Source organism: Drosophila sulfurigaster, chromosome 2R, assembly GCF_023558435.1.
Source record: "Drosophila sulfurigaster albostrigata strain 15112-1811.04 chromosome 2R, ASM2355843v2, whole genome shotgun sequence".
In the NCBI taxonomy this organism is placed as follows: domain Eukaryota; kingdom Metazoa; phylum Arthropoda; class Insecta; order Diptera; family Drosophilidae; genus Drosophila; species Drosophila sulfurigaster.
This window is the reverse complement of record NC_084882.1, coordinates 22,243,024-22,264,489: the sequence shown is the minus strand read 5'-3', so window position 1 is coordinate 22,264,489 and position 21,466 is coordinate 22,243,024. Positions and strand designations below refer to the sequence as shown.

The window sequence follows — 21,466 nt, the reverse complement described above, 5'->3', positions numbered from 1 at the left end:
AGCCATTTTCTTTAAAATAAGTGCTTTGTTTAAATTTTTTTATTTGCAACACACAGACAGCAATTCAAATGTTCAATGTGTTATCGTTCACAGTGAATGACAAAACAACACTGTACAAAACGAAAAGTTGGCAACGCGAGACGTCCGCGCATCTTTTTTCCCTTAATTATTTCTTGATATAAAAATTGTGTTTTTCTTCATTAACGATGTCAAAAACGACAAATAAACTGTTGAAAAACACATGCCGTGTGTGCGGCAAATACGCGAGCTTTAAAAAATCGTTTAAAATCTTCGACAAGGCCAACAAAAAAATTCTTGGCAACTTAGAGACGCTGACGGGACTGCGGGTAAATTACAAGAAAAAAATGCGCTCACACAAAAGTATTGTTTGACGCTTATTAAAAATAAATGTTTCCTTCGTTGAATTTTTGCAGTTGGAAAGCTTCATTGGGCTCCCCGAACTAATGTGCGAGTGCTGCAACATAGAATTGACAACGGCCATCAGATTCCGCGACCGTTGCATCAGTGCACAACGTGATCTGCTCGATGGAATGAGCAAACAGCAGTTGAATGACATACCAGAGCGATACAAAGCACTCATCATGGGCGCCAATGCATTGCCATCGCAAACGCGTCGTGGACGTCATGCTGTCGACCCCGAGTCGGATGCCGAAGGCGAAGTCAATCCAGATGGCAGCCAAGCGGAGGAGGAGTTCATCAAATATGCCCCGGAAGAAAGTGGTTCAATTGGTAAAATCAAATATGAGATAGATCAGGACATAGCGGACATCATTGAACATGACGGCGATGAGGATGACACGATAGTCGAGGAGGATGCACAATACGAATGTCTAATGGCCGACGATGATGGCAATGTGGTGAAGATTGAGGGCATGGCTGATCAGTTGATTGTCCCCGACCCCACAGAAGTCTATCTGTACGACTCGGATGACGAGGTGGCTGTGCTGGATAATGTATTGGACGATGAGTATGAGCACGAAACGGTTGTTAAGAAATCGAGTCTGCCACCAAAGCCAAAGATCAAAGCAGATGATCCACGTCGTCGTGGCGCCGGAGGCGTCTATATTTGCGACCAGTGCGGCAATCACATCAAGGGACGCATGGCATTCGAGTTGCACTGTCGTCGTCATCGTGGCGAAAAGGATTTCCAATGCGAGTAAGTTTGCTCTGTCTTTTACTAGAGAATCATAGTAATTGATTTGGCTTATTTTTCCTAGAATCTGTGACAAATGCTTCTGCACTACGTCAGAGTTGAAGCGCCACATGCGCAAGCACACTGGAGAGCGTCCCTTTGCCTGCCAGTATTGTGGTCGCTGCTTCTCCGACTACACAACCCGAGTGAAGCACGAGCGCACGCACACCAACGAGCGGCCTTATGCGTGTGGCACTTGTGGCAAAGCCTTCACTACCGGGTATATCCTCAAGAACCACATGCTAACACATTCCGGCTTGCGATCATATAGGTGAGCATTTAATTTTAGAAATATCCTTTACCCGCTATCCTTGGGGTAAAAGGGTATTGAAAATGGGTAATAAGGATAATATATGTATAACAGGCGGAAAAAAGTAGATATTCCAAGAGGTTCCGTCCCTTCAAACAACTAGATTACAAAAATTATAAGAGCTATACATATGTAATATACATGCATTCTGTGGAGCGATAAGAAAGTACAGTTGATATGGTCACACTATTATAATCATTTGGTTTGCCCCCCACACCCGTCCGTATGATCTACTAGATCCTAGAGACTATTGATTGTCTCGTATATATTTTATTTTATTTTTTTTTTAAATAGAAGAGCACAATATATAGGCGACTTATGATAAATTGGCTATCAAAATGGATCATACAATTATTCATAAGAAATGCGATAAGTACAGTTGTTACGGTCACACTAAATTGTTGGCTGGGTGTTTGACAGTTGAGCACTCTCGATTGAAGCAAACATTGTTTGTAGATTTGTATCTGGTTTCTATCGTTCTTTCTTGTAGATGTGATCTGTGCGACAAGTCGTTTATGCTGCCGACCCATTTAAGCACACATATGCGCACCGGTGTCCATAAGCGAACTGTGGAGAAGTATCAATTGAAGCAGCAAATGCAACACGATCCGGCTCATCAGCTCAAATTGGAAATGGACGAAGAAAGCTTGCACATTCAAGATTAAAAGCTAAATAACATACGTTTCTACTGAAATTGTACACTTATCATTTAAGATATTGGAGCATACTTACTATACGACATATAGATAAAAATAAAAATTATTAAAACACTTTAATTGGGTATATACTTTATTTAGAGAATTTGTATATATTGGAGAAATAAAGGGGCGAAAAATGATTTATGATACGAAAATTTACAAATATGATTACATTAAGCATCTTGTGTTTTACAACACTGGAATGTGTAGCTCGTCAACGTCAACGTGTGAATGGTACACACTGAAAACACAGCTGGAGTTAAAACAAGGAAAAAAAACAACTTATCGGACTATATTCTTGTTTATTTCTAAAAATCTCAAAATGCTTAAAAATATGTGCCGAGTGTGTGGCAGATACGCAGCGTACAAGAGATCCATACGCATCTTTGATAACCCAAATATACTTTGGAAGCTGCAAGTTCTCACAGGCATCGTTGTAAGTAATCAATTTTTCACAGTTTTGTAAGGTCATTAAAAATAATTTATCCAGTTAGAAAATGTGGAATGTTTACCGGACCTTATATGTATTTGCTGTCAAACGGAGTTACGTGAAGCAATCCGATTTCGTGACCGAGTCTTTGGAGCACAACATGAGCTGCTGGCTGGATTAACTGAGGAGCAGTTGGAACAAATACCCGCGGAATACAAAGAAGTCATATTAGAGTTCAGCCAAAGAGAAACAAATAATGATGATTCGGATGTAGAATCCGTATCTAAGATTATTGATATGCAAGAGGAGCAAGTAGACATCATCACTGAAACGGATCACAAAGAGGAGGAAACATTTGAAGAAAACGAGCATTTAAAACAGGATGATTTAATGGAGTACAACATTGTCATAGAAGATGAACTAGTCAAGGAGGAGATAGCAGCAGCATCAACAGTAGAAGATGATCAACACGTGGAAATAATAGAGGAGGAACAACCATTTACAATTGTCGTCCAAGAAGAGGGCAGAGATCAGGAAAATGTGAATTATATTTTGCCCGATAGAGAATCGGACGAGGACTGTGCGATGTTAGACCGAGTGCTAAACGACGAGATTGCAGACACACAGCGTGTAAATGCAGTTAAGAAAAAACCAGGACGAAAGCGTGTCGGCAGCCTGATATTCATTTGCGACGAGTGTGGCAATCATATAACTGGACGAATGGCCTTCGATCTGCATTGCCGGCGACATCGTGGGGACAAGCAATTTGAGTGCGAGTGAGTTGATAAACGCTCTTTAATGAAATTGACGTACTTCATGTTAAATCTTCTTTAGCATTTGTCGCGATCGCTTTTGTACCAACTCGGAGCTGAAGCGCCACATGCGAAGACATACGGGAGAGCGTCCCTTTGCCTGCCAGTATTGCGAGCGTTGTTTCACAGATTATAGCACCAGAGTCAAGCACGAGCGCACGCACACCAATGAGCGACCATATGGATGCCAAAGCTGTGGCAAGGCCTTCACCACCGCCTACATTCTCAAGAACCACATGCTCATACATTCCGGCGAGCGAGCCTTTAGGTAAGCTCTGTTTGTAAACTGATTTGTAAGCTTATTCCAACTTTTTTCCATTGCAGCTGCGAGTTGTGCAACAAAACATTTATACGCCAAACGCATCTGGTTACGCATTACAGATCCAGCGCCCATAAGCGCAACATGGAGCGTCAGCAGCAGGAATTTAAAAGCTGATTACATTGTGGATAAGGCATGGAATCTGTTGTATTAAATATGGACTTTTTGTGGTATTTCGTTTAGCTGTTGTGAATTGAATTTAAGATATAAAGCTAGCAAACCGGAATATGTATTTTTTTTGTGTCTTGTAGCTGTGGCTAAAATGAATTTGGAAGATATTGGAAAGGAATCAGAAAAATTGATTGGAGAGCAATTCAAATGCATACATAAAATACTCCAAGCAATTCAAATAAGCAGACATTTTATAAGTATTTTTAATTTTTTAAATGTTTGTCGATTGCGTGTATCTAATTTTTGTGGAATTTAAGCAATATTTCAAAAAAAAAAGGTCTATCAATAGTTCAGTAATAGTATACGATATCAAGACAACGCGTAAGTAATATAAATTAAATTTTTGCTTGCGTCATAGAACCGATATTATCTGAAAATATATGTATAATATACATACATTGTATATAAATGCCTCCTAAAAACAGTTTATTCATTTACTCTTAGGCATCGAGTTGTGTCTGACACCAAATTACTTAAAGACTAAATATTGCACAATAATGTTGTTGTTCTTAAGTTACGTCAACAGTAGCTATTAATTGAACCTGTGTATCTTCGATAGAATCGTAAAGTGAGACAATATCATCTGTCGTTTGTAGTTCATTCGTCTTAACCGGCTGCAGTTGCTCAGCACTGGATTTCTCCAAATTATGCTTGTGGGTATTCGAGCGATAGTGTGTTTTTAAGTGCGTTGGACGCGAGAAAGCGCGATCGCACAAATCGCATCTGTAAAACGGACAATTGCTTTAAGTAATCTTTATATGAATTAAAGTTATTGTACATGCCTAAACATGCGTTCTCCAGTATGAACCAGCATATGGTTTTTGAGTATGTAGGAGTTGGTGAAAGTCTTGCCACATTGGGCACATGCAAATGGCCGCTCATTGGTATGAGTTCGTTCGTGACGCAGTCGACCACTATAGTTGACGTAGGTACGTTCGCAGTAACGACAGGGAAAGTTACGATCCCCTGTGTGCATCACTAGGTGACCTTTAAGCTCGCCGGCTGAGAAAAAACGTGCAGGACACTGCCTAAAAGATGAACAATATTAATAAAAAGTAAAGCCTTTTATGCAATACTTCAGCTTACTCGCATTGAAAAGGTCGAATGCCGCTGTGTTTGCGCAGATGGCGATCAAAGGCAGATTTTCCCGTCACGTTGTTTCCACACTGATCACAGAAGAAAACTGGCAGCTTTTGCTTAGTGCGGGGCTGCTTTAAGATTGTGGCTTTCATTAGACGTGAGCGTGATCGTAATTTTCCCTTTGTGGGTGGCACATAGAGCTCCTCTTCCGACACATTTATGTCAAGTCTGTTATCTTTTTCGGTCTGGTTTGGGGGCTCCAAATGATCGATGTCGTCTTGAATTGCATTACATTTTGGTTGCTCTACTTTAATTAGCACTTCAACTGGACTTAGTGGAGCTTCATCTTCTACATATTGCATCCGACTTCTTGTGCTGCGGCGCACACAAATAACCCTTGTAGATGCTCCAGATTCGGATTCCGCTAGCTTTGTGGGCTTCCATCGTTTGTGGTTAAGCAAGCAGCGGCGACGAAACTCTATGGCACAGTGCAAATCCTGTAAGCAGCTATTGCAAATAACATCGGGCAAGTCGGGTTTGGACTCCAGCTGCCGTTAAATTAGTTCATTAATTAATACATCATTATAATTTTCATTAACTTACAAAAACACCGGTAAGAAGTTTTATTTGGCGCACCAATTTCCGTGCACTCTTCTCAAAGAGTTTGGATACTTCATTAGTGTCAATAGCACAGATGCGACATATGTTTTGTAGCATTGTGTGCACAAAATATCTTTTAGATACATGCAATCTTTAATTGTAAACAAAACAGCTATCACCCTCCCACTGAAGCGCCTGCCATTCACCCAGAGACGCCAACAGGTTGTTGCCGCAGTTCAACACTGGCTCAAAAATTGAACAAACTGTTCCCAGTTGACTTCAATCAAAAAGATAAAAATTTGTTTCTCAATACATACTCCAATACATTGTAATATACAAACTTTTGCATTCATTCGGAATACAATTTGCTAAACGAAAATTGATAACTATTTCTATTTCCTATCAAGTATTATATATTCTATGTGAATACAAAATATAAAAAAAAAACTTAAAAATCAATACTGCAAATACAAATATATACATATAACTATTTATTTTCGCAGTTTCGTTTTTAAAACCTTATAAAGTGTTACTTCTTAATGGGAACACCTTTTGCAATCTTCAGATTGAACAAAATTGAACAAACTGTTCCCTTCAATCAAAAATAAAAATTTTGCATTTTTTTGTACTGAACTGAGCTTGACAAAAGCTGAATGATTTCTTTGCATTGAACAGTTATTGCTTGACAAAAGCTGAATGATATAAAAAATTCGTTAAAATTGAAAGAAAATAAAATAATTAAAATTGATTGAACGTTTATATGTCTGTATATAGTATTTTAACATTGTGTATGCAATCTAAGCTATTTGTAATGCATCTTGATGCTTTTCGACGTTCAGCTTGTGCGTGTTGGAACGAAAATGAGTGGTGAGATGAGTTTTACGCTGAAAGGAACGATCACAAAGCTCGCATCTGAAAGTCAAAATTAAGCTTATACTCAGAAAATCTATGAAATAATATTATCTACCTGAAAAGACGTTCACCCGTATGAACCAGCATATGGTTCTTGAGAATGTAGGTATTGGTGAAAGCCTTGCCGCATTCCGTACAGACAAATGGACGCTCATTGGTGTGAAGTCTTTCGTGCTTCAGTCGGCCCATATAGCTGACATATCGGCGATCACAATAACGACATGGATACGGTCGTTCACCAGTGTGGGTGAGACCATGTGATCGCAGTTCAGCTGCCGTCAAGAAACGCGCCTCGCATTTCCTACGCAAATGTATTTCAATATTCCATTAGATCGAGTGTAATTTATGTGCATCTACAATTAAATGTAAATGTAATCTTACTCGCAGCCAAAGGGACGTTCTCCGGTATGTTTGCGTATGTGGCGCTCAAAAGAGGCTTTTGTTTTTACGTGTGTTCCGCACAGCTCGCAAATGTAGATAGCAGTCTCCTGATTCGCTTTCAGGAGTTTCCGGTGAGGCTGTGTGGAATGTTCGATATTTTGTTGGTTAGGAATGTGTTTTTCATCACTATCGTCGTCTTCAATGTCTTCGTTGTCGTCTATGTCGTAGGTCTCGATATCTTTATGTACTTGCATCCAATTCAAGTCGAGATGATCGTGTTCCTGAGCTGTTTCATCATTGATCAAATGTTTGTGTATTCTGGTTTCTTTAATTAAAACTTGCACGGTTTGCTGTGGTTCCTCATCTGAATCGCTGTCTAAGTATAGCTCATTGCATTTCTGAGAGATTTTTGGTACAGGGCTTTTTATTAAACTCTCCTGCTCACTTAAGGACGAGTCCTCATGGACTTCAATTGATGGATGCCATTTCTTTTGTGTTTTGATGCAAAGCCGCCGAAAAGACATGGCCAACTTGAGGTCAGCTTGACAGCAAAAGCAAATGGAGCTGGGAGCATCTTCTAAAGCACTCAACTAAGTAGTTATATTAAAAAATTTGTGTTTCTAACTTTCACTTCCGTTAATAATTACCCGCAATCCAGTTAACATTTGAATGTGCCCCAGTAACTTCCTGTTGCTCGGTTCAAATAGATTTTTACTTTTATCACAAATATTGGTTTTTCCGCAGATGCGACACATTCTCAGCAGCATATCTCTAAACTGAACACGCCGCACTATATTGTAATTTGAAACTCATCAAAATGCATTTGCATGTAAAATTGTCGTAGAAACAGCTGCGCTGACAGTCACACAAAAGCGTCGACACGCCCACACACAGAATTTGCCCGCTATGCTTTTAACGCTTATTCAAAATTCAAAAATGAGAAAATGGTTGCTTGGGGTTTTTAAATAACCAATAATTTTATTGCACTGTATATTTTGTTTTGGGAGATTTGATGTTAATACTACTGCTTAATGATTTTGAGAATTGAACAGATGGCGAAGATCATTATACTCTATGCCTGGGAGCTGTTGTTGTCCTCATATGCCTTGATCTGATTGTGTTTTAGCTGCAAGTCCTTGTGGAACAGTATTTCGTGACGTAATGAATCCGCTCGTTCGCGCACGATCTTCAGATCCAGCAGTTCCAGACGCCGCTTCTCAATGAGCACACGATAACGATGAAGTTCCAGTTGTCGCTGTCGCAATGTTAGCAAAACGCAGTTGGCACTTCCATTGGATGCTGACTTGTTGCTGCTATTCACCCTGGAGCTATTGCCACCAGCACCAGCAATCGAAGATCCCACTGTCTTTTTATTGCGACGCTTAAACTTTGCATTATCAGTTGTCGTCGCTGCTGCTGTTTCTGGTTGACTATATGTCGAAGTGCTTTCGTGCACAACTCTGGCTTTGGACATTCTGCCGATCCTCGAGGTTTTCAATAGAGGAATACGCAACTCGATCGATCCGGAACAACACGAGTCACTGTCGTCCGGGATGCATAAGCGATGGGCAAATGTGGGCGCCACTTCACGCACCACAGCTGTTTGATAAGGTGGAAAAAAGCACGTCTCCAATTTGATATCGCCAGCGGGATCTTTAGACGCTTCCTTACTGTTGTGTTGATCCTTGAGCGACCCGTCTGATGGCTTGTAGCGCAGTGCTAAACTGGGTGAGGCCTGAATGCGTAGCCGATCGAACAAACGATGCCAGTAGCCCAATACACGAGCTCTTCGCTTGGATGCCACATCGCTCGCTTCATTTAGAGCTTTCTTTTCATCAGTTGAAGCTTTACTTTGACTGGCCTGTTCGTGCTCCAAATTGTCTGGCAATAGAAGACGATAGTTGACAACTGAATCAAATACTTCCTCCTCTTCCTCGCCCACTTTCCACATCACGCGACGACTGCTGCTCGATTGCGATTCCAAAACATTTTGCACTGCAAATGGATATTAAGTTGAGTGAAGTCTCGCTCTCAAATAATTCAAACTTACCAGACATTTGTTTCTTCTCCATTGCAAAGTAATGATGCAGATGCGTGAGATCTTCTTGGTGTTGAATGTTCAAAATGAAGCCAATGGAAATCTAAAGCAACAAATGTGTGTGTCGTGTATTTTTTCCCTGTTTTTTTCTTTATTAAATGTAACAAAACTATTTACCCTATAAGATTGTATACTATAATAGCGAAGCCTACTGCAATGTTATTGAGAGAGAAAAAGTCATGGCTTAATTTTTTTTTGTTCTTTAATTGGTATTTTTCATCAAGTGTATATAATTTGTCGTAAAATCTTATTTTTGGTTTGTTATAACTAAATTGTGTTACATTCTTTGGTTATTCGACTTTCGACTAGCGCATTTTAAAAATGTATGTTAACATTTTGCATTTCAACAGAAAATTTATATAAATATTATACAATTAAAGTTGTCAACATAAGGTTAGTTCTTTGTAGTTTTAATGGGTTCGCTTGCACTACACCTAATTGATAATTGGATGAGAGGAGGATGATAGCATGAGATTTTGCTTCTGACTAGAGGTTGTAATGAAAGAGAAAGCCTGAATTGGTATCCCCAATGTTGCATTTTGACTAGCATTGGATTTGAATTGCATTGAATTAGCTTTGGATTCGCTTTACATAGTGTCTAAGTATAGTGTGTTTTACTTTCGGGTTTGTTCTATTTGGCTTACATTTTCTATTTGGTTTTATGCTAGATTTATATAAAGTACATTTCATTAAAGTACACACATTGCCTTTTGAAATTTCATGAAATATTTCTTTTTAACTGCTTTCGTTTGAACATTAAAATTGTAACTATTGTTTTATTTTTTTATTTACTTTGCTTAATATTTGCTTTTTACATTAATATTTTTTAATCTGTCCAAGGAATGAAGATAATTTGTGTTTTGTTTTGATTTCTCTTGGACATGTATATAATTTTATGCATTTTATACAAAAAAATTGTCTTACAAATGTGAAAATTATTCAAGTTCATAATTTTTGTTGTTGTTTTCCTTGTTGTTGTTGTAGTTGTCTTGTTATATTGGTTCCAATTGATGCTTAGATGTTAACAAATTTCTTTAATATAAAACCGTTAGAAGTATACATTTACTATACACAAGTAGAGATGCATATATTAATGTATATACTGTATATCTATATATATTTGGCTTTGGGGACCATTTCATATCTCAATTCTCATTATTCAATTGTTTAAAGTTTGTAGTTTTTATTTTATTATATTGCTAATCTCTGATTTGGTTTTTTTCTTTTAGTTAAGTAAGTAGTTAATGTATAAATGTCTCGTCTTGCAGTTTTTGCTTGTATGTTACTAATCATAAGTTACTGGACGACACAGTGAGAAAACGAAGACAATGGCATACCACACCTCGGTCAAATAGAGCGCGATCTGCAGCGTGCCAAGGCAATATTCTAGACGCAGCTTGTAGGTCTGCAATAGCAGCAGATACGAAACGCCCAGAAAGCAGGGGGCGGTCAAAAAGACCGACAGTATGGCAGTCCAACCTATATGCATCGAAACAAAATAAAGAGAGAGAGAGAAGAGAATGAGAGATTATTTAATGAGTATAGAAATACACAACATTGATATTGATAACAACTATAATTAGATATATCTGTCTACCTCGCTCGGCCAGCGTTCCCTTGCGTCCCATTATCAAACGCAACGTTTCTAGCACAATAAAACTTATCATGACTGCCGAGTCCTGGGCTAGCGAGTGGCCAGTGTAGCTGAGATTGATCGCTTTCAGCAAGCCCATCGCCATTTCACAGCAGGCAAACATGCCAAAGTAGAAGCTATTCAGATAGATTAACACCTCGTAGTTCATACTGGGATTTGGCTTCTTTGGCACAAGCGGCGGCGGACGTTTTGGCGGCATTTTAACTAGCTTTTACTTGTAACTAACTCGCGATCTGATTTGCAAACTCAATGTAGTATCATCATCACTCTATGGATCCCGGCAATGATCGCACAATGCGCAATGCGATCGTTGCTTACGTTGGGCGCTATATTTTTAGACTGACGACCATAATAATAATGTAGACCTGCTGTGTTGGCCATTGCCTCAGTCGTTGTTGCTCATTTGTTGTTGCATTTCGTTTAAATTGAATTATGTGCTGTTGGTCGTTGTCGCCTTTCGGTGCTTAAAATCTCTTTCACAGCCACCAGCCGTGTAGCTCAATTCATTTGGTCAGGGATGCCTAACGAATGACCTGCCGACAACTATATGAAATACACTACTAATTAAGTCCTTGCATGACTGACTGCCAAACAGATGGTAACAGATAAACGATAAGAGCTACGAGCATGCTATTTGTACACAGTATAACAATTCATCATGGACGAAGTTCTCGAAAGTTTTGACAAGACACATTATACGCAGCATATTCTAAAATATTGCTCTTGGTATTCTACGTCTAGCTGGCCTAATCAAAGTAGCCGTTGGTCCCGTATATATTACACTTGAATTAGAAGTGTACATTGCACCGTTGATGAGCAGCGACAACGATGCCAACCGATGCTGCTGAGGTTGCTGCACATAGACAGACTACTTATGCGGCAAGTGTGGTTGTAGTTGCAGTTGTATGTGCATATAATTTTAGATCATTATAGGCGTATAAAAATACACCAACAACGAGCGAGTCCGAGTAGCGATGGCTCGGACAAAAGAATGCGCTCTGAATTCAAATCAAATGCCGCTTTTAATCGAAACGGACGAGTCGCGTCGGATCGCATCGCAGCGCATTAAATTGCGCGCTTGTGTTGTGCAGTGTAATCGTGTAATATATACAACTTATATAAAAGAGATATCTATAAAATCGTAAAAGTTTGACGTCTTTACCAACCTCGTTAGAAAAGCGTTTTTTACGGTTTCTTTGTGGATTTTTTGTTGTTTTCCTCTTTGGTGTTTTGGATATTTCCTTCGGGTTGTTGTGTTGTGTATTTTGTGGTGGACTGACTGCAGGAATACGCCAGCGTATTGTTTGGTTGTTCATCTAATATATCGATTCGCATCTATCCTTTAAGTTGAGTGTGTGTTTTACGTGTGTTTATGTGATTGATTCCATCTGGCTTAGCCAACGTCAAAGTCGCTCAATTTGAATGAAAACTGTTTGACATAGTTATGCCAAAAGTTGCGTTGTCGTCGTCGTATTATTACAGCCTCAGATACGGCTTCGGGTTCAGCTACAGCGACGACAGCTCCTGGTTGAAGTAATGCTGCCGCTGTTGCTGTTGGCATCTTAGACTTGGGCAACGACGTGGCAACGTTGATCAACTGCTAGGTGTATGTTACGGGTCGACACATTGTACAAATGAATATGCTGGCGTAGACTAGTTCAGTACCTTGGAGGATGATCATTAAGGCACTCAGAAGAATTTCGAGTTTGAGAACAAAAGTTTGAAAACAACACAAATAGATAACAATAGCGAGACTGGGCAGTGTTAATATTACGGATGCGGTCGCTTGCCAGCCTGTGTGTGAAAGAGAAATCGAGAGAAATGAGACATTAATTAGTATCTATATACATATATGCCAAGAGAATGTCTACTTAATATTGGCCCTATCCCAACTAATTTCTAAATAAAAAACCAGCAAGATTTCATATCGTCCACCTTTATGACAATATATATTAATAATTTAATTGTTTAGTTGAGAATATATATAAAGCAAAAATACCTTTTTATATCTTTTTAATTGAATAATTCAGCTTAATTAAATGTTTTATTTCTGCGGTTGTCTTTGCTTTCATAATGAATTTTATGAAAAGCAAAAACTAAATATAATTTTTTGCAAATTAGGATTACTTTGTTCTTCGGTATTTACAATTTTTTATTTTTTGGGTAAAACAACTTTCGTTAAAATTCAGTATTTTTTGCATTTTAGTTTTCATTTTTTTTAAATAAATCTCTAATCTCGTAATGAACTTATATTCTTTAACTATTTATATGCAACAAAAAATGTAGAGATTCTCTATAAACGAAAGTTAATTTCATATTTTTTTAATTTTAAAGACCTGTAAGTTGTGAGCTTCAACTGTAATAGAACAAATATCAAAATAATCTATACATATCCATGAACGATAAGATTCAACATTAAATATCATTTCTGTTTTTTACTTTGAAAGAAATGAATTGATGTGTGTAATAAAAAATTGAACTTGAGTTATTTCATCTGCTGCAATTAAATGATTCAATTGAATAGCAATATTTTTGCTTTCATTTAAGTGATGAATTTTATGAAGAGGTTCGGTCAGAATTCAACACATAATGAATATGTATAGAAGCACACACAAACATATGCAAGATACATATGCAAGCGAAAATTACGCATACGCCATGTTGATAGTGAAAGCGTTTTTAGAATGGGCGAGGTTACGGACTATGCAGGGGAGGGAGGGAAGCATGCTGATACCAACAATGACGACGACATTGTCGCGCCATGGAGACCGCGGCAAATAACTCGAGGATGTCATCATAGCAGCCTCATCCACCTCCAACAGAACAGAAGAGAACAATCAAAGCAGCCTCTACTCAACACTCAACTGTTGAGTTTGTTTGCTCCTATGGCTTACAGCTCATTAAGTAAACAAATACAAAATAGTGGCCACATATGCTTAAAAGTATTCATATATGCGTGGGCCTTTCTTTTTGTTCGCTTTACTCACCTCGATCGCTGAGGCTGCTTTTGCGACCAAAGACAATGCGCAGCGTTTCGATGATGCACAGCGAGAGCAAAATGGTTGCCTCACGTGTCAGAACGTTTTCACCGTAATTCAGATTGATTCCCTTTAGCACCCCGACTCCCACTTCAAAGGCGGCGTACATGCCAAAATAGAATGAGTTCAAATACATGAGTATCTCATATATAAGGCTGGCGTTCATGTTGCTTGTATTGTTGTTGCTGTTCCTTTTACTGTTGTTGTTGTTGGTGTTACTGCTGTCTCAAGTTAGGGCAGCTTGTGTGCCCTACGTTGATTTGTTGTCACCGCAGCGGCAGCTTGAAGCAGCAGCACCGCTCTATTGGAGCGTTGTTCGCTTTTAAAGTTCTTCTTCAGGCAGCAGCAGGTGGCTCACACACACACGCCCATACATGCTTGCATCTATTTGTATGCGTGTGTCAGTTTGTGTCAATGTATTTGTATTTGAGGGTGAGCAGGGTTGGGGTTGCTCTTGCCTTACGTTAATGGCGCTCAGCTCTTGGTGTATTTTTAATTATGTCTGCCCATATGTATATTTACTTTATCGCTGCTGCTGCTGTTGTTGTTGCTATTATTGTTCTTCTTGTTGTTGTGGTTACTCGTCTGCCGTTGTCATGGGAGTCTCCTTTCTTCTTGTTGTGGTGGCAATACAGTGACTAAATGTCTATATATTTGCCTGTATGAGTGCGTGTGTACGTTTGCATTAAATATATGCGTGGATATTGTTGAAAAATAACGATGGCGCTTATATAAATTCCAAATTACTATTTGCTGCTGCTTCGTTCTTTCTCATTCTAGCACACACACTCACAACAACATTGCCGCGTAACTTTTTGACTCACACAAAGAACACAACTACTTCGAAACGAATTGACACTTCATACACACATTACAGTCTCGCTATGGGACCCTATTTGGGTTTTCACGTAAATAAATTACAAATTTTTGGCTTTTACGGTACTATGTTGTACCAAAAGGGGCTGCACATGTGGAGTGTGGCTATACAGCTGTATAGCTGTTACTGCTGCCCTGGACAGCATAACACTAACACCAAAACTGTTATGTAGCCCTGGAAATGTCAGTTGCTTGTTATCGTTAACGTATTTTGCAAAGAAGTTGAGTTATCCACTAAATTGGATATTGTCGATCAAAGTAAATTGTTAAGCTAAAATAGCGTTAATTACTGTGTGTTTAAGTAAAATGTTTAATAATTTTAAACAGTTCGATTGTCGATATTCTGTATGGTGTATTTTTGGAGTATTTCGATAATATTTGTTCTTGTCCAAATCAGCATTTGAATTATGCATTTAAATTAACTTAGCCTTTATTTATATTTTCCGTAATATTTTCAATTATATTTATTATTTGTTTTCAGGTATTAACCTGACACTTTTGCGATCGATTACATTACCGCGTTTGTGCTTCATGTTATTAGAGAGCAGCATGAGGAGCAGTTGCGCTTGCCTTTATATTTTTCAACACTGGAATTATCGGTCAACCGCCTCACCACTATCGATAATTCGCGACAAAACAAAATAAATAGAAAAGAAACATGCCCGCCGATCAAATTCAATATTCCGAGAAGTATTTCGATGACAAATTTGAGTACAGGTAAAGTCAATCATCTGTTGCACGACGGGCAATTGATTAATTCTGTATTTTACATTTGAAGGCATGTTATCCTACCGCCCGATTTGGCCAAACACGTACCCAAGTCCCACCTGATGACGGAGACCGAATGGCGCAATTTGGGTGTTCAACAAAGTCCCGGTTGGGTGCACTACATGATGCATGCCCCAGAGCCACACGTTATCCTATTTCGCCGCAAGCGTCAGGATGAGGAAACACAAACGTTGCAAACGACCAGCACTACAAACAATGTTAACGTATGCGCTTAGTTCAAACAAAAACAGTTCGTTATAGACAGTATTTGATAAGATTGAGATTTAGCCATCAGTTACCTTGATGTAAAATAGATTTACACTAACATATATGATGATATATTGGTAGACCTTAGCACTTGCATTTATAATAGTTTTCATAATGTTTTATTACCTTAAAATAAATGTAAAACATATGTACGCCAAAGTGTACAGATTAAAAGCATAGTCTAACAAATTCGTTGGCTCAGCCAAATTGGCTAATGGTAACAACGCCATATCGCTGGCGTTAGATGGTCTGACCAACTCTCGTAGCGCAGATGGTCACAGTTCTTTTTCGCATAATACTCCATGGCGTACAGTGAGATCAACATGCCGTTGCCCAGGATGAGCGAGAACCACAGGAATATATTACCCAGTGTTTTTGGTGCACTGCGCATAAGGAACACCAGCGCTACGCCCACAACGCCGAAGAACACAAACATAACGGGGAAGAAGACTTGTAGAGCAAATCCCAAAACTTGTTCGTGGACCAACGCCGAGATCATGAACACCAGCAACGAGGCAGCAACCTTGGAGCCCTTAAAAATATGCGTATAAACATCGCGGTAAACATATTCGTAGAGCCAGTCGTGCACAACCACATTCCAGTTGCGATAGTAGCCGTCGTAGGTGTGCGAAGTCCACCAATCCTTGTAGAACATGCGATCGCCGAAGCGCAACAGCTCGGACGTAAAGTTTAGCCACGAATGCAGTATCATGTAGAAGCCACAGAGGAAGATTACGGCACTTGGTAGCATCATGCCAAAAAGCTTGACAATCAATTGAGACGCACCCAGTGTTTCCTTGCCAAACTGTCCGAAATGCTCGTGAATATGCCGCTCATGGATGAAGGCATAGAGAAAGGCCACAGCCACAATCTCGAGGAGACGGCTCACTGCAAACTTCCAGCGTATGTGAGCAGTACGTGGATAGCTATCGCGATAGATAAGCGTGGGTGCGAACAGGAAGTAGACATAGCAATGCAGAGGCGGAACATAGGGGCGACCACTTCCCGCTGTCTGCGCTGTGTCGCTTTCGTCATCCAACTTTTGCTTGCCCCGCAGAACGCGTTCGGCATTGAAGCGTACGAAAGCGTGCATCTTCATTAGCAGACGCGTGCTCTCGAGGAGTAAGACGCAGGCGCTGACAAAGGGCAGCCGAAACTTTAAGCAGAGCGATGTGGAGACATAGCCAAAGACCAGCTGGGCGCTGATGTACATGATGAGGCAGCTATGGGACCAGAAGCGTTGCAGTGAAGCTGTTCAAGGAAAGGGCAAAGATTAGTAATGGATAAAGGTGATTCTTTAAAACGTTTACCGTGTGCTTGCAGCTTAGCACGCACAAGCGCCCAGCCTTGGAATGCGAAGTAGAGCGCCAGGACAAAGACATGCTCCAGCAGCCAGACACCCATCACCCAATGCAGACGCTTAAGGCCGCCACGAAAGGTGCCCAGGCCCAAGTTGATACGACCCTCGACAAAGTAGTCGTAGAACACAACGTTCAGCAGAAACATGACCAGAATAATGTAGAAGATGTGATAGATGGTGCGCATGTGTTCCACCTGTAGCAGCGCCGTTAAATACGATTCGCGCGCCACAAACACTTTATCCGGCAATTGACGTCGTCTTTGTTTTGGTTGCTCACTTTGCTGTTGTTGGGGCTGTTGTTTTGGTTGCTGCTGCGCTGGCGTTGATTTCTCATTTTGGACATCCGCTGGCCAATTTGGATTATCAGTGACGTCAGGGTTTGTTGTGACTTGGGGTTTGCGATTGTGCCAAGTGGATGTCGCATTGTTTCCTCTCTCCTTGTGCTTTTCAAAGTGACGAAATTCGTGGGCCCGCAACTCCTGCTGTCGCATGTCCTGCAGCACATCCTCAATCATGCACGAGATGCGCTGATCAAATTCAGCCAGCATTTTCGATTGAAATATTTGCAGTTTATCGCGCACAAATTGCAATTGCTCGGTGCAGGACTCTCGCCTTGCGCTTGACTCTTCCTTCGCCATGGCCGCGGCTTTGTACGACACTTTATCTTTATATAGCGACTATTAATTTCTAATTGTGCTTGACCAGCTGCTCGACCGACGTGCAAATCAACAATGTAAGCAGTGCACTTTGCTACTGTCTGTTGTTGCTTCTGTAGGCGACTGCACGAGATGATAACGGCTCTCGGGGTCAGAGGCGCAGATGTAGGGGACACAACAATACTGCTTAGCGCATTGCTTGTCAACTACGCCTCTGTCCTTTGCCAAAAAGCGCTCTCTTCAACGCGTGCTCTCTTGGCTCTCTCGTTCTCTTGGTGTCGTCGTCGTGCAAAGTGCGTCGTCGTTGCCTCAGTTGTTGTTGTTGCTGGCGAAATAGTTTAGCTTTAAGTACATTACAATTGTAGAACAAATTATACTGCCTGCTCGCGCCTTAATCGGATCCGATTAGCTGTCAACGGCACTTGAGTCTTAATCAATGCGACTCGCACATGTTCCTATGCCTATGGGACTGATAAGCATTTATTGTTGTTCATTGGCCCCGATGTAAGCGGGTACACTTGCACTCGCCTTCTCAGCATTACATACATAAATATGCATGTGAACAAGTACAATGTTATACTTACTTATGTGTATGAGTAGGTATGTGTCATTTGGCGGGAACATTTTCTCAGTGAACACAAGGTTACTACGTAGTACTACTTTCTGCAAGTGGGAAGGGAAAGTTTCACAACTACACTACAGTATGTCAATAGATAAGTGGGTGATTTCCTCAGCGATTCATAAACAGCGTAGACTATAATAAATGCGTAATACGTTATAGCGCTTTCATCATTAAAATGCTATAATCGCAAATGCATTTCGTTTTAAAATATGTTACACATATTTTTTGTGGAATTTAGGTAAAATGGAATTCGTGTTTTTCAAGAATGCAAAGGCAAAAAAAAATATATTATTTCTGGATAGCTAATTTGCGGTAACTCCAATTTTCCAACGACCACTAAAATGTCGAAAATTCGAAAGTTTCGTAAAAAAAATAAATTACCAAAAATTGATATATTGTGCAGCACAGAATTTGAGCCAAAATGTTGCAGGACTTATCGTTCTGTTTATTTGTGTGTGTGCGTATGTGTGCCATATTTAATTGCAAATATTTATGTATGCACACATATGTATATAAAAAAAAACAAATACGCACACATAAACCAAATGTTTTGATAACGAAAAATGAGCTAAAATTAAAGCTCATGGCTAAAACGTCCTCGCAGGATGCATGTTAATGTGAGTGTGTATTTGTCTATGCGATGCGTGCGTGTGAGTGTGTATGCGTGTGCGAGAGCGTTTTGTATGTGGTTGTGTGGAAAATATTATTATTAATGCTGTGCAGACGCAATAACCAAAAATATTTATTATTTATGCGGAATAAACAGCCAGCGGTAGCAGAGCACACAAAATATGAAATTAATGCAAAAATGACAAAAGCAGCGCTCAAAAGAGAGAGCCCAAAATAAAGAGCATATATGTATTGTATATATGTATGTATGTAGGTTCTATATGAATATGGGAATAATGAATGCCGCCAGCTCAACTACAGCAAAACATAAAAGTCAAACTCAGGCCCAGCGAAATATTCATAAAGAGCAGCAAAAACGAGCTAACATTATGCAGGGAGATCTGCCAGATATCACCACACATATAAAAAGGCATTTTTATTGCCCCCAAAAAAGAAAGACAGTGAAAGCAGGACAACGAACAGCAAAAACAAAAACTAAAAGAGAAACGGGAGAAAAAAAATAGCAACAAAAATAATATGCGACCGCATAAAAATCTATATAATTCATAAACCCACACACAAACACAACGACAAAAGCAGGAACAAACACGTACGCCGCGCTTGGCGGCCATATTGGGTCATAAAAAGCATGCACACACACACATTGTGAGGAAAGTATAAAAGCCTGACCACAGACCAACAACAAGAACAGCAACAGTAACACCAGCAACAACAACAGCAACAGCAACTTGGGAGCAAAAGTGACAGCCGCAGCAGAAAAAATTTTATGACGCAAAACTTTGTGAAGCAGAAACATATAAAAAGTGTTGCATATTTTCAGGCGGCAACATAGAAAATTGTCCCATAGCTGTCTGCATGTGTGTGAGAGTAAGGTTGTATGTGTGTACAAGTGTATGTGCCACTTTCATGGTGAGCTTTTGTTGTTTTATAGGCGCACAGCGTTGTGTTGTGTTGCGGAAAGAGAAGAGAAAAAAATGGCGCAGTTTTGTAATTTGCTAAAAAGGCACATAAAAAGCAGTCGCAAAGCCAGCGAAATGTACATAAGCCACAAATAATGTGCGTCCATTACAAGTCTGTGCACTGTTAGCAAAATGTAATGCGTTAGAAAATAAATTTATTAGGCTTAAAACTAAAGTTTTCTGCTTTAAACACAGCGTTTAAAATGAGTTGGAAATTTTCAAAGGCGTCTGTAATAACAAATATGTTGCGCTCCTAAAAGTATGTGATTCAAATTATATTTGGAGACCATTTTGAGGGAAATTTTGAATTACCCTAGACACTCATTAAATTTTGTTGATTCGAAAAGTAATTTCGCTATTCATAATGCTAATTACTGTTTAAAATGATTAGGATTTCAAAAAAATGTTGTGTACCATAAATTTATTTATGTTATTTGCCACAAAAGTATGTATGCTTGAAATATTGCGTTCGGAGTTCATTTTGACGGAAATTTTAATGTAGTTTAAAGTTTCATTTAGTTTTATTGACTAAATTTATATCATAAAGTCTCGCTAACTGCAATTTCTCTCAGCGTATGGATTCACAGTTGCCACGTTCTAAGCAGTGTTTTGCAAAGGGGCCACCAGGATTCGCTGTGTTCCATTTTGGCAAACGTTATTAGCGTCTAACACATGGCCAACTCAGCGGCGCTGACTGGGGGGCGTAAAGGGCGTGTCCCAGCGCACGTTTGAAAAATAAAATAAAGCTGCTGCGCCTGCCAACCAAACCTTCGCCCCAGCCTCTAACTCGCCCCCGTTATCCTCGAACTCGAACCCTAGTCGAGATCCAAGAATGTCTCGCCGTCGACAACAGCGTCGCAGTGCTGCACAGTGGGCTCATAAAAATATGCTTGAAATTGGTTTGCCATGTGAAGAAAACAAACGAAATAGCAGCAAAAAAGCAGTCAAGAGATAAGTGCGAGTACTCGGCTATGTAATACCCTTTAGACAGTTATTATGAATGAAAATTAAAGAAGAGCAAAGTGCAAAGATTTGTGATTATGCTAACGAATTAAATAAGCTCAAGCGAACCTTTTAGTCAGCGTACAGGGTATAAAAAACAAAACTCTTAGTAACATTTAATGTCACCAGCGACATCAAGAACGGGATATGTCGCGGCAGGCGCAGGCCATGTGCTCCATGGACCACGCTCCACTGAGCAGGAGTTGAAGACAGAGCAGAAGCTTATAAGCAAAGCAGAGGCGGTGACGAAGACGACGACGACGACGACTCTGCGAAGTGGAGCGAGGAGCAGAGAGTGAGTGGCGAAGACGACGACTCGTTCGCTTTTGATTGTTTTGCAAACAAAGCGAAAGCGAAACAACCAACCACCCGCACGAACACTAATACACATACACATTTACTTGCACACACACACACAGAGACTTTTTGCGTTCTTTTTTTGGCTGCAAAAAGAAAAAAAGAAAAAAGTGTGGCAACTTTTTTTTGAGGGTGGATTTTCATTTTGTATGCTTCATGATTTGGAACTTTATTCGCCAGTCGCCCCTTAGCGAGAACAGCATGAATGTGTCTGTGTGTGTGTGTATGAGCGCATATATGTATGTATATGCAT

The 21,466-nt window shown here is 39.8% G+C and overlaps 9 protein-coding genes across 11 annotated transcripts; 3 read left to right on the top strand and 6 right to left on the bottom strand.

Moving 5' to 3' along the window:
- The first annotated feature begins 101 nt into the window (after window positions 1-101).
- On the top strand, window positions 102-2,299 carry LOC133838965 (transcription factor Ouib-like). Of its 2 annotated transcripts, none has more exons than XM_062270241.1 (4): window positions 102-347; window positions 435-1,177; window positions 1,239-1,484; window positions 2,014-2,299. In XM_062270241.1, exons 1-4 carry the CDS (start codon window positions 207-209, stop codon window positions 2,186-2,188), a joined length of 1,305 nt encoding a protein of 434 aa, XP_062126225.1. In that variant the 5' UTR covers window positions 102-206; the 3' UTR covers window positions 2,189-2,299. The 2 variants fall into 2 exon arrangements, with proteins under 2 accessions (XP_062126225.1, XP_062126226.1); XM_062270242.1 differs by having other exon boundaries at window positions 1,980-2,028.
- Window positions 2,300-2,408: 109 nt separating this feature from the next.
- Window positions 2,409-4,034, top strand: LOC133838964 (transcription factor Ouib-like). Its single transcript, XM_062270240.1, has 4 exons — window positions 2,409-2,657; window positions 2,712-3,427; window positions 3,486-3,731; window positions 3,788-4,034. The coding sequence occupies exons 1-4, from the start codon at window positions 2,424-2,426 to the stop codon at window positions 3,897-3,899; spliced, it is 1,308 nt and encodes a 435-aa protein (XP_062126224.1). The 5' UTR covers window positions 2,409-2,423; the 3' UTR covers window positions 3,900-4,034.
- Window positions 4,035-4,360: 326 nt separating this feature from the next.
- Window positions 4,361-7,793, bottom strand: LOC133835677 (transcription factor Ouib-like). Of its 2 annotated transcripts, none has more exons than XM_062265706.1 (4): window positions 7,574-7,793; window positions 6,927-7,516; window positions 6,601-6,846; window positions 4,361-4,676 (listed from the first exon to the last, which is right to left on the bottom strand). In XM_062265706.1, exons 1-4 carry the CDS (start codon window positions 7,691-7,693, stop codon window positions 4,463-4,465), a joined length of 1,170 nt encoding a protein of 389 aa, XP_062121690.1. In that variant the 5' UTR covers window positions 7,694-7,793; the 3' UTR covers window positions 4,361-4,462. The 2 variants fall into 2 exon arrangements, with proteins under 2 accessions (XP_062121690.1, XP_062121691.1); XM_062265707.1 differs by lacking the exon at window positions 4,361-4,676 and adding an exon at window positions 6,268-6,545.
- LOC133835679 (transcription factor Ouib) lies at window positions 4,684-5,825 on the bottom strand. Its single transcript, XM_062265710.1, has 3 exons — window positions 5,637-5,825; window positions 5,040-5,581; window positions 4,684-4,981 (listed from the first exon to the last, which is right to left on the bottom strand). Exons 1-3 carry the CDS (start codon window positions 5,748-5,750, stop codon window positions 4,723-4,725), a joined length of 915 nt encoding a protein of 304 aa, XP_062121694.1. The 5' UTR covers window positions 5,751-5,825; the 3' UTR covers window positions 4,684-4,722.
- Window positions 7,794-7,871: 78 nt separating the features above from the next.
- Window positions 7,872-9,158, bottom strand: LOC133835678 (uncharacterized). The gene is made up of 2 exons (XM_062265709.1): window positions 8,977-9,158; window positions 7,872-8,921 (listed from the first exon to the last, which is right to left on the bottom strand). Exons 1-2 carry the CDS (start codon window positions 8,996-8,998, stop codon window positions 7,999-8,001), a joined length of 945 nt encoding a protein of 314 aa, XP_062121693.1. The 5' UTR covers window positions 8,999-9,158; the 3' UTR covers window positions 7,872-7,998.
- A 640-nt stretch (window positions 9,159-9,798) lies between these two features.
- On the bottom strand, window positions 9,799-11,044 carry LOC133835680 (transmembrane protein 216). Its single transcript, XM_062265711.1, has 2 exons — window positions 10,622-11,044; window positions 9,799-10,503 (listed from the first exon to the last, which is right to left on the bottom strand). Exons 1-2 carry the CDS (start codon window positions 10,875-10,877, stop codon window positions 10,310-10,312), a joined length of 450 nt encoding a protein of 149 aa, XP_062121695.1. The 5' UTR covers window positions 10,878-11,044; the 3' UTR covers window positions 9,799-10,309.
- Window positions 10,364-14,727, bottom strand: LOC133835681 (uncharacterized). The gene is made up of 3 exons (XM_062265712.1): window positions 13,666-14,727; window positions 11,845-12,472; window positions 10,364-10,503 (listed from the first exon to the last, which is right to left on the bottom strand). Exons 1-2 carry the CDS (start codon window positions 13,880-13,882, stop codon window positions 12,279-12,281), a joined length of 411 nt encoding a protein of 136 aa, XP_062121696.1. The 5' UTR covers window positions 13,883-14,727; the 3' UTR covers window positions 10,364-10,503; window positions 11,845-12,278.
- A 373-nt stretch (window positions 14,728-15,100) lies between these two features.
- On the bottom strand, window positions 15,101-17,729 carry LOC133835676 (sterol O-acyltransferase 1). The gene is made up of 2 exons (XM_062265705.1): window positions 16,938-17,729; window positions 15,101-16,878 (listed from the first exon to the last, which is right to left on the bottom strand). Exons 1-2 carry the CDS (start codon window positions 17,623-17,625, stop codon window positions 15,839-15,841), a joined length of 1,728 nt encoding a protein of 575 aa, XP_062121689.1. The 5' UTR covers window positions 17,626-17,729; the 3' UTR covers window positions 15,101-15,838.
- On the top strand, window positions 15,170-15,801 carry LOC133835683 (cyclin-dependent kinases regulatory subunit). Its single transcript, XM_062265713.1, has 2 exons — window positions 15,170-15,309; window positions 15,371-15,801. The coding sequence occupies exons 1-2, from the start codon at window positions 15,251-15,253 to the stop codon at window positions 15,594-15,596; spliced, it is 285 nt and encodes a 94-aa protein (XP_062121697.1). The 5' UTR covers window positions 15,170-15,250; the 3' UTR covers window positions 15,597-15,801.
- Window positions 17,730-21,466: the final 3,737 nt, after the last annotated feature.

Bases quoted from the DNA above. Each gene is read 5' to 3' on its own strand.
- LOC133838965 (XM_062270241.1), top strand. From the start codon at position 207: ATGTCAAAAACGACAAATAAACTGTTGAAAAACACATGCCGTGTGTGC. The intron at 1,178-1,238 runs GTAAGTTTGCTC...TATTTTTCCTAG, and splicing joins GAAAAGGATTTCCAATGCGA to AATCTGTGACAAATGCTTCT. The intron at 1,485-2,013 runs GTGAGCATTTAA...TCTTTCTTGTAG, and splicing joins TCCGGCTTGCGATCATATAG to ATGTGATCTGTGCGACAAGT.
- LOC133835683 (XM_062265713.1), top strand. From the start codon at position 15,251: ATGCCCGCCGATCAAATTCAATATTCCGAGAAGTATTTCGATGACAAA. The intron at 15,310-15,370 runs GTAAAGTCAATC...TTACATTTGAAG, and splicing joins GATGACAAATTTGAGTACAG to GCATGTTATCCTACCGCCCG.
- LOC133835676 (XM_062265705.1), bottom strand. From the start codon at position 17,625: ATGGCGAAGGAAGAGTCAAGCGCAAGGCGAGAGTCCTGCACCGAGCAA. The intron at 16,879-16,937 runs GTAAACGTTTTA...TTCCTTGAACAG, and splicing joins TGCTAAGCTGCAAGCACACG to CTTCACTGCAACGCTTCTGG.
- LOC133835677 (XM_062265706.1), bottom strand. From the start codon at position 7,693: ATGCTGCTGAGAATGTGTCGCATCTGCGGAAAAACCAATATTTGTGAT. The intron at 6,847-6,926 runs GTAAGATTACAT...ACATTTGCGTAG, and splicing joins GAACGTCCCTTTGGCTGCGA to GAAATGCGAGGCGCGTTTCT. The intron at 4,677-6,600 runs GTAGATAATATT...TCCGTTTTACAG, and splicing joins ACGGGTGAACGTCTTTTCAG to ATGCGATTTGTGCGATCGCG.
- LOC133835679 (XM_062265710.1), bottom strand. From the start codon at position 5,750: ATGCTACAAAACATATGTCGCATCTGTGCTATTGACACTAATGAAGTA. The intron at 5,582-5,636 runs GTAAGTTAATGA...ATTTAACGGCAG, and splicing joins AACTTCTTACCGGTGTTTTT to CTGGAGTCCAAACCCGACTT. The intron at 4,982-5,039 runs GTAAGCTGAAGT...TTCATCTTTTAG, and splicing joins ATTCGACCTTTTCAATGCGA to GCAGTGTCCTGCACGTTTTT.
- LOC133838964 (XM_062270240.1), top strand. From the start codon at position 2,424: ATGTGTAGCTCGTCAACGTCAACGTGTGAATGGTACACACTGAAAACA. The intron at 2,658-2,711 runs GTAAGTAATCAA...TAATTTATCCAG, and splicing joins AAGTTCTCACAGGCATCGTT to TTAGAAAATGTGGAATGTTT. The intron at 3,428-3,485 runs GTGAGTTGATAA...AATCTTCTTTAG, and splicing joins GACAAGCAATTTGAGTGCGA to CATTTGTCGCGATCGCTTTT.
- LOC133835678 (XM_062265709.1), bottom strand. From the start codon at position 8,998: ATGGAGAAGAAACAAATGTCTG. The intron at 8,922-8,976 runs GTAAGTTTGAAT...ATCCATTTGCAG, and splicing joins GGAGAAGAAACAAATGTCTG to TGCAAAATGTTTTGGAATCG.
- LOC133835680 (XM_062265711.1), bottom strand. From the start codon at position 10,877: ATGCCGCCAAAACGTCCGCCGCCGCTTGTGCCAAAGAAGCCAAATCCC. The intron at 10,504-10,621 runs GTAGACAGATAT...CGATGCATATAG, and splicing joins GGGAACGCTGGCCGAGCGAG to GTTGGACTGCCATACTGTCG.
- LOC133835681 (XM_062265712.1), bottom strand. From the start codon at position 13,882: ATGAACGCCAGCCTTATATATGAGATACTCATGTATTTGAACTCATTC. The intron at 12,473-13,665 runs GTGAGTAAAGCG...TTTCACACACAG, and splicing joins AAGCAGCCTCAGCGATCGAG to GCTGGCAAGCGACCGCATCC.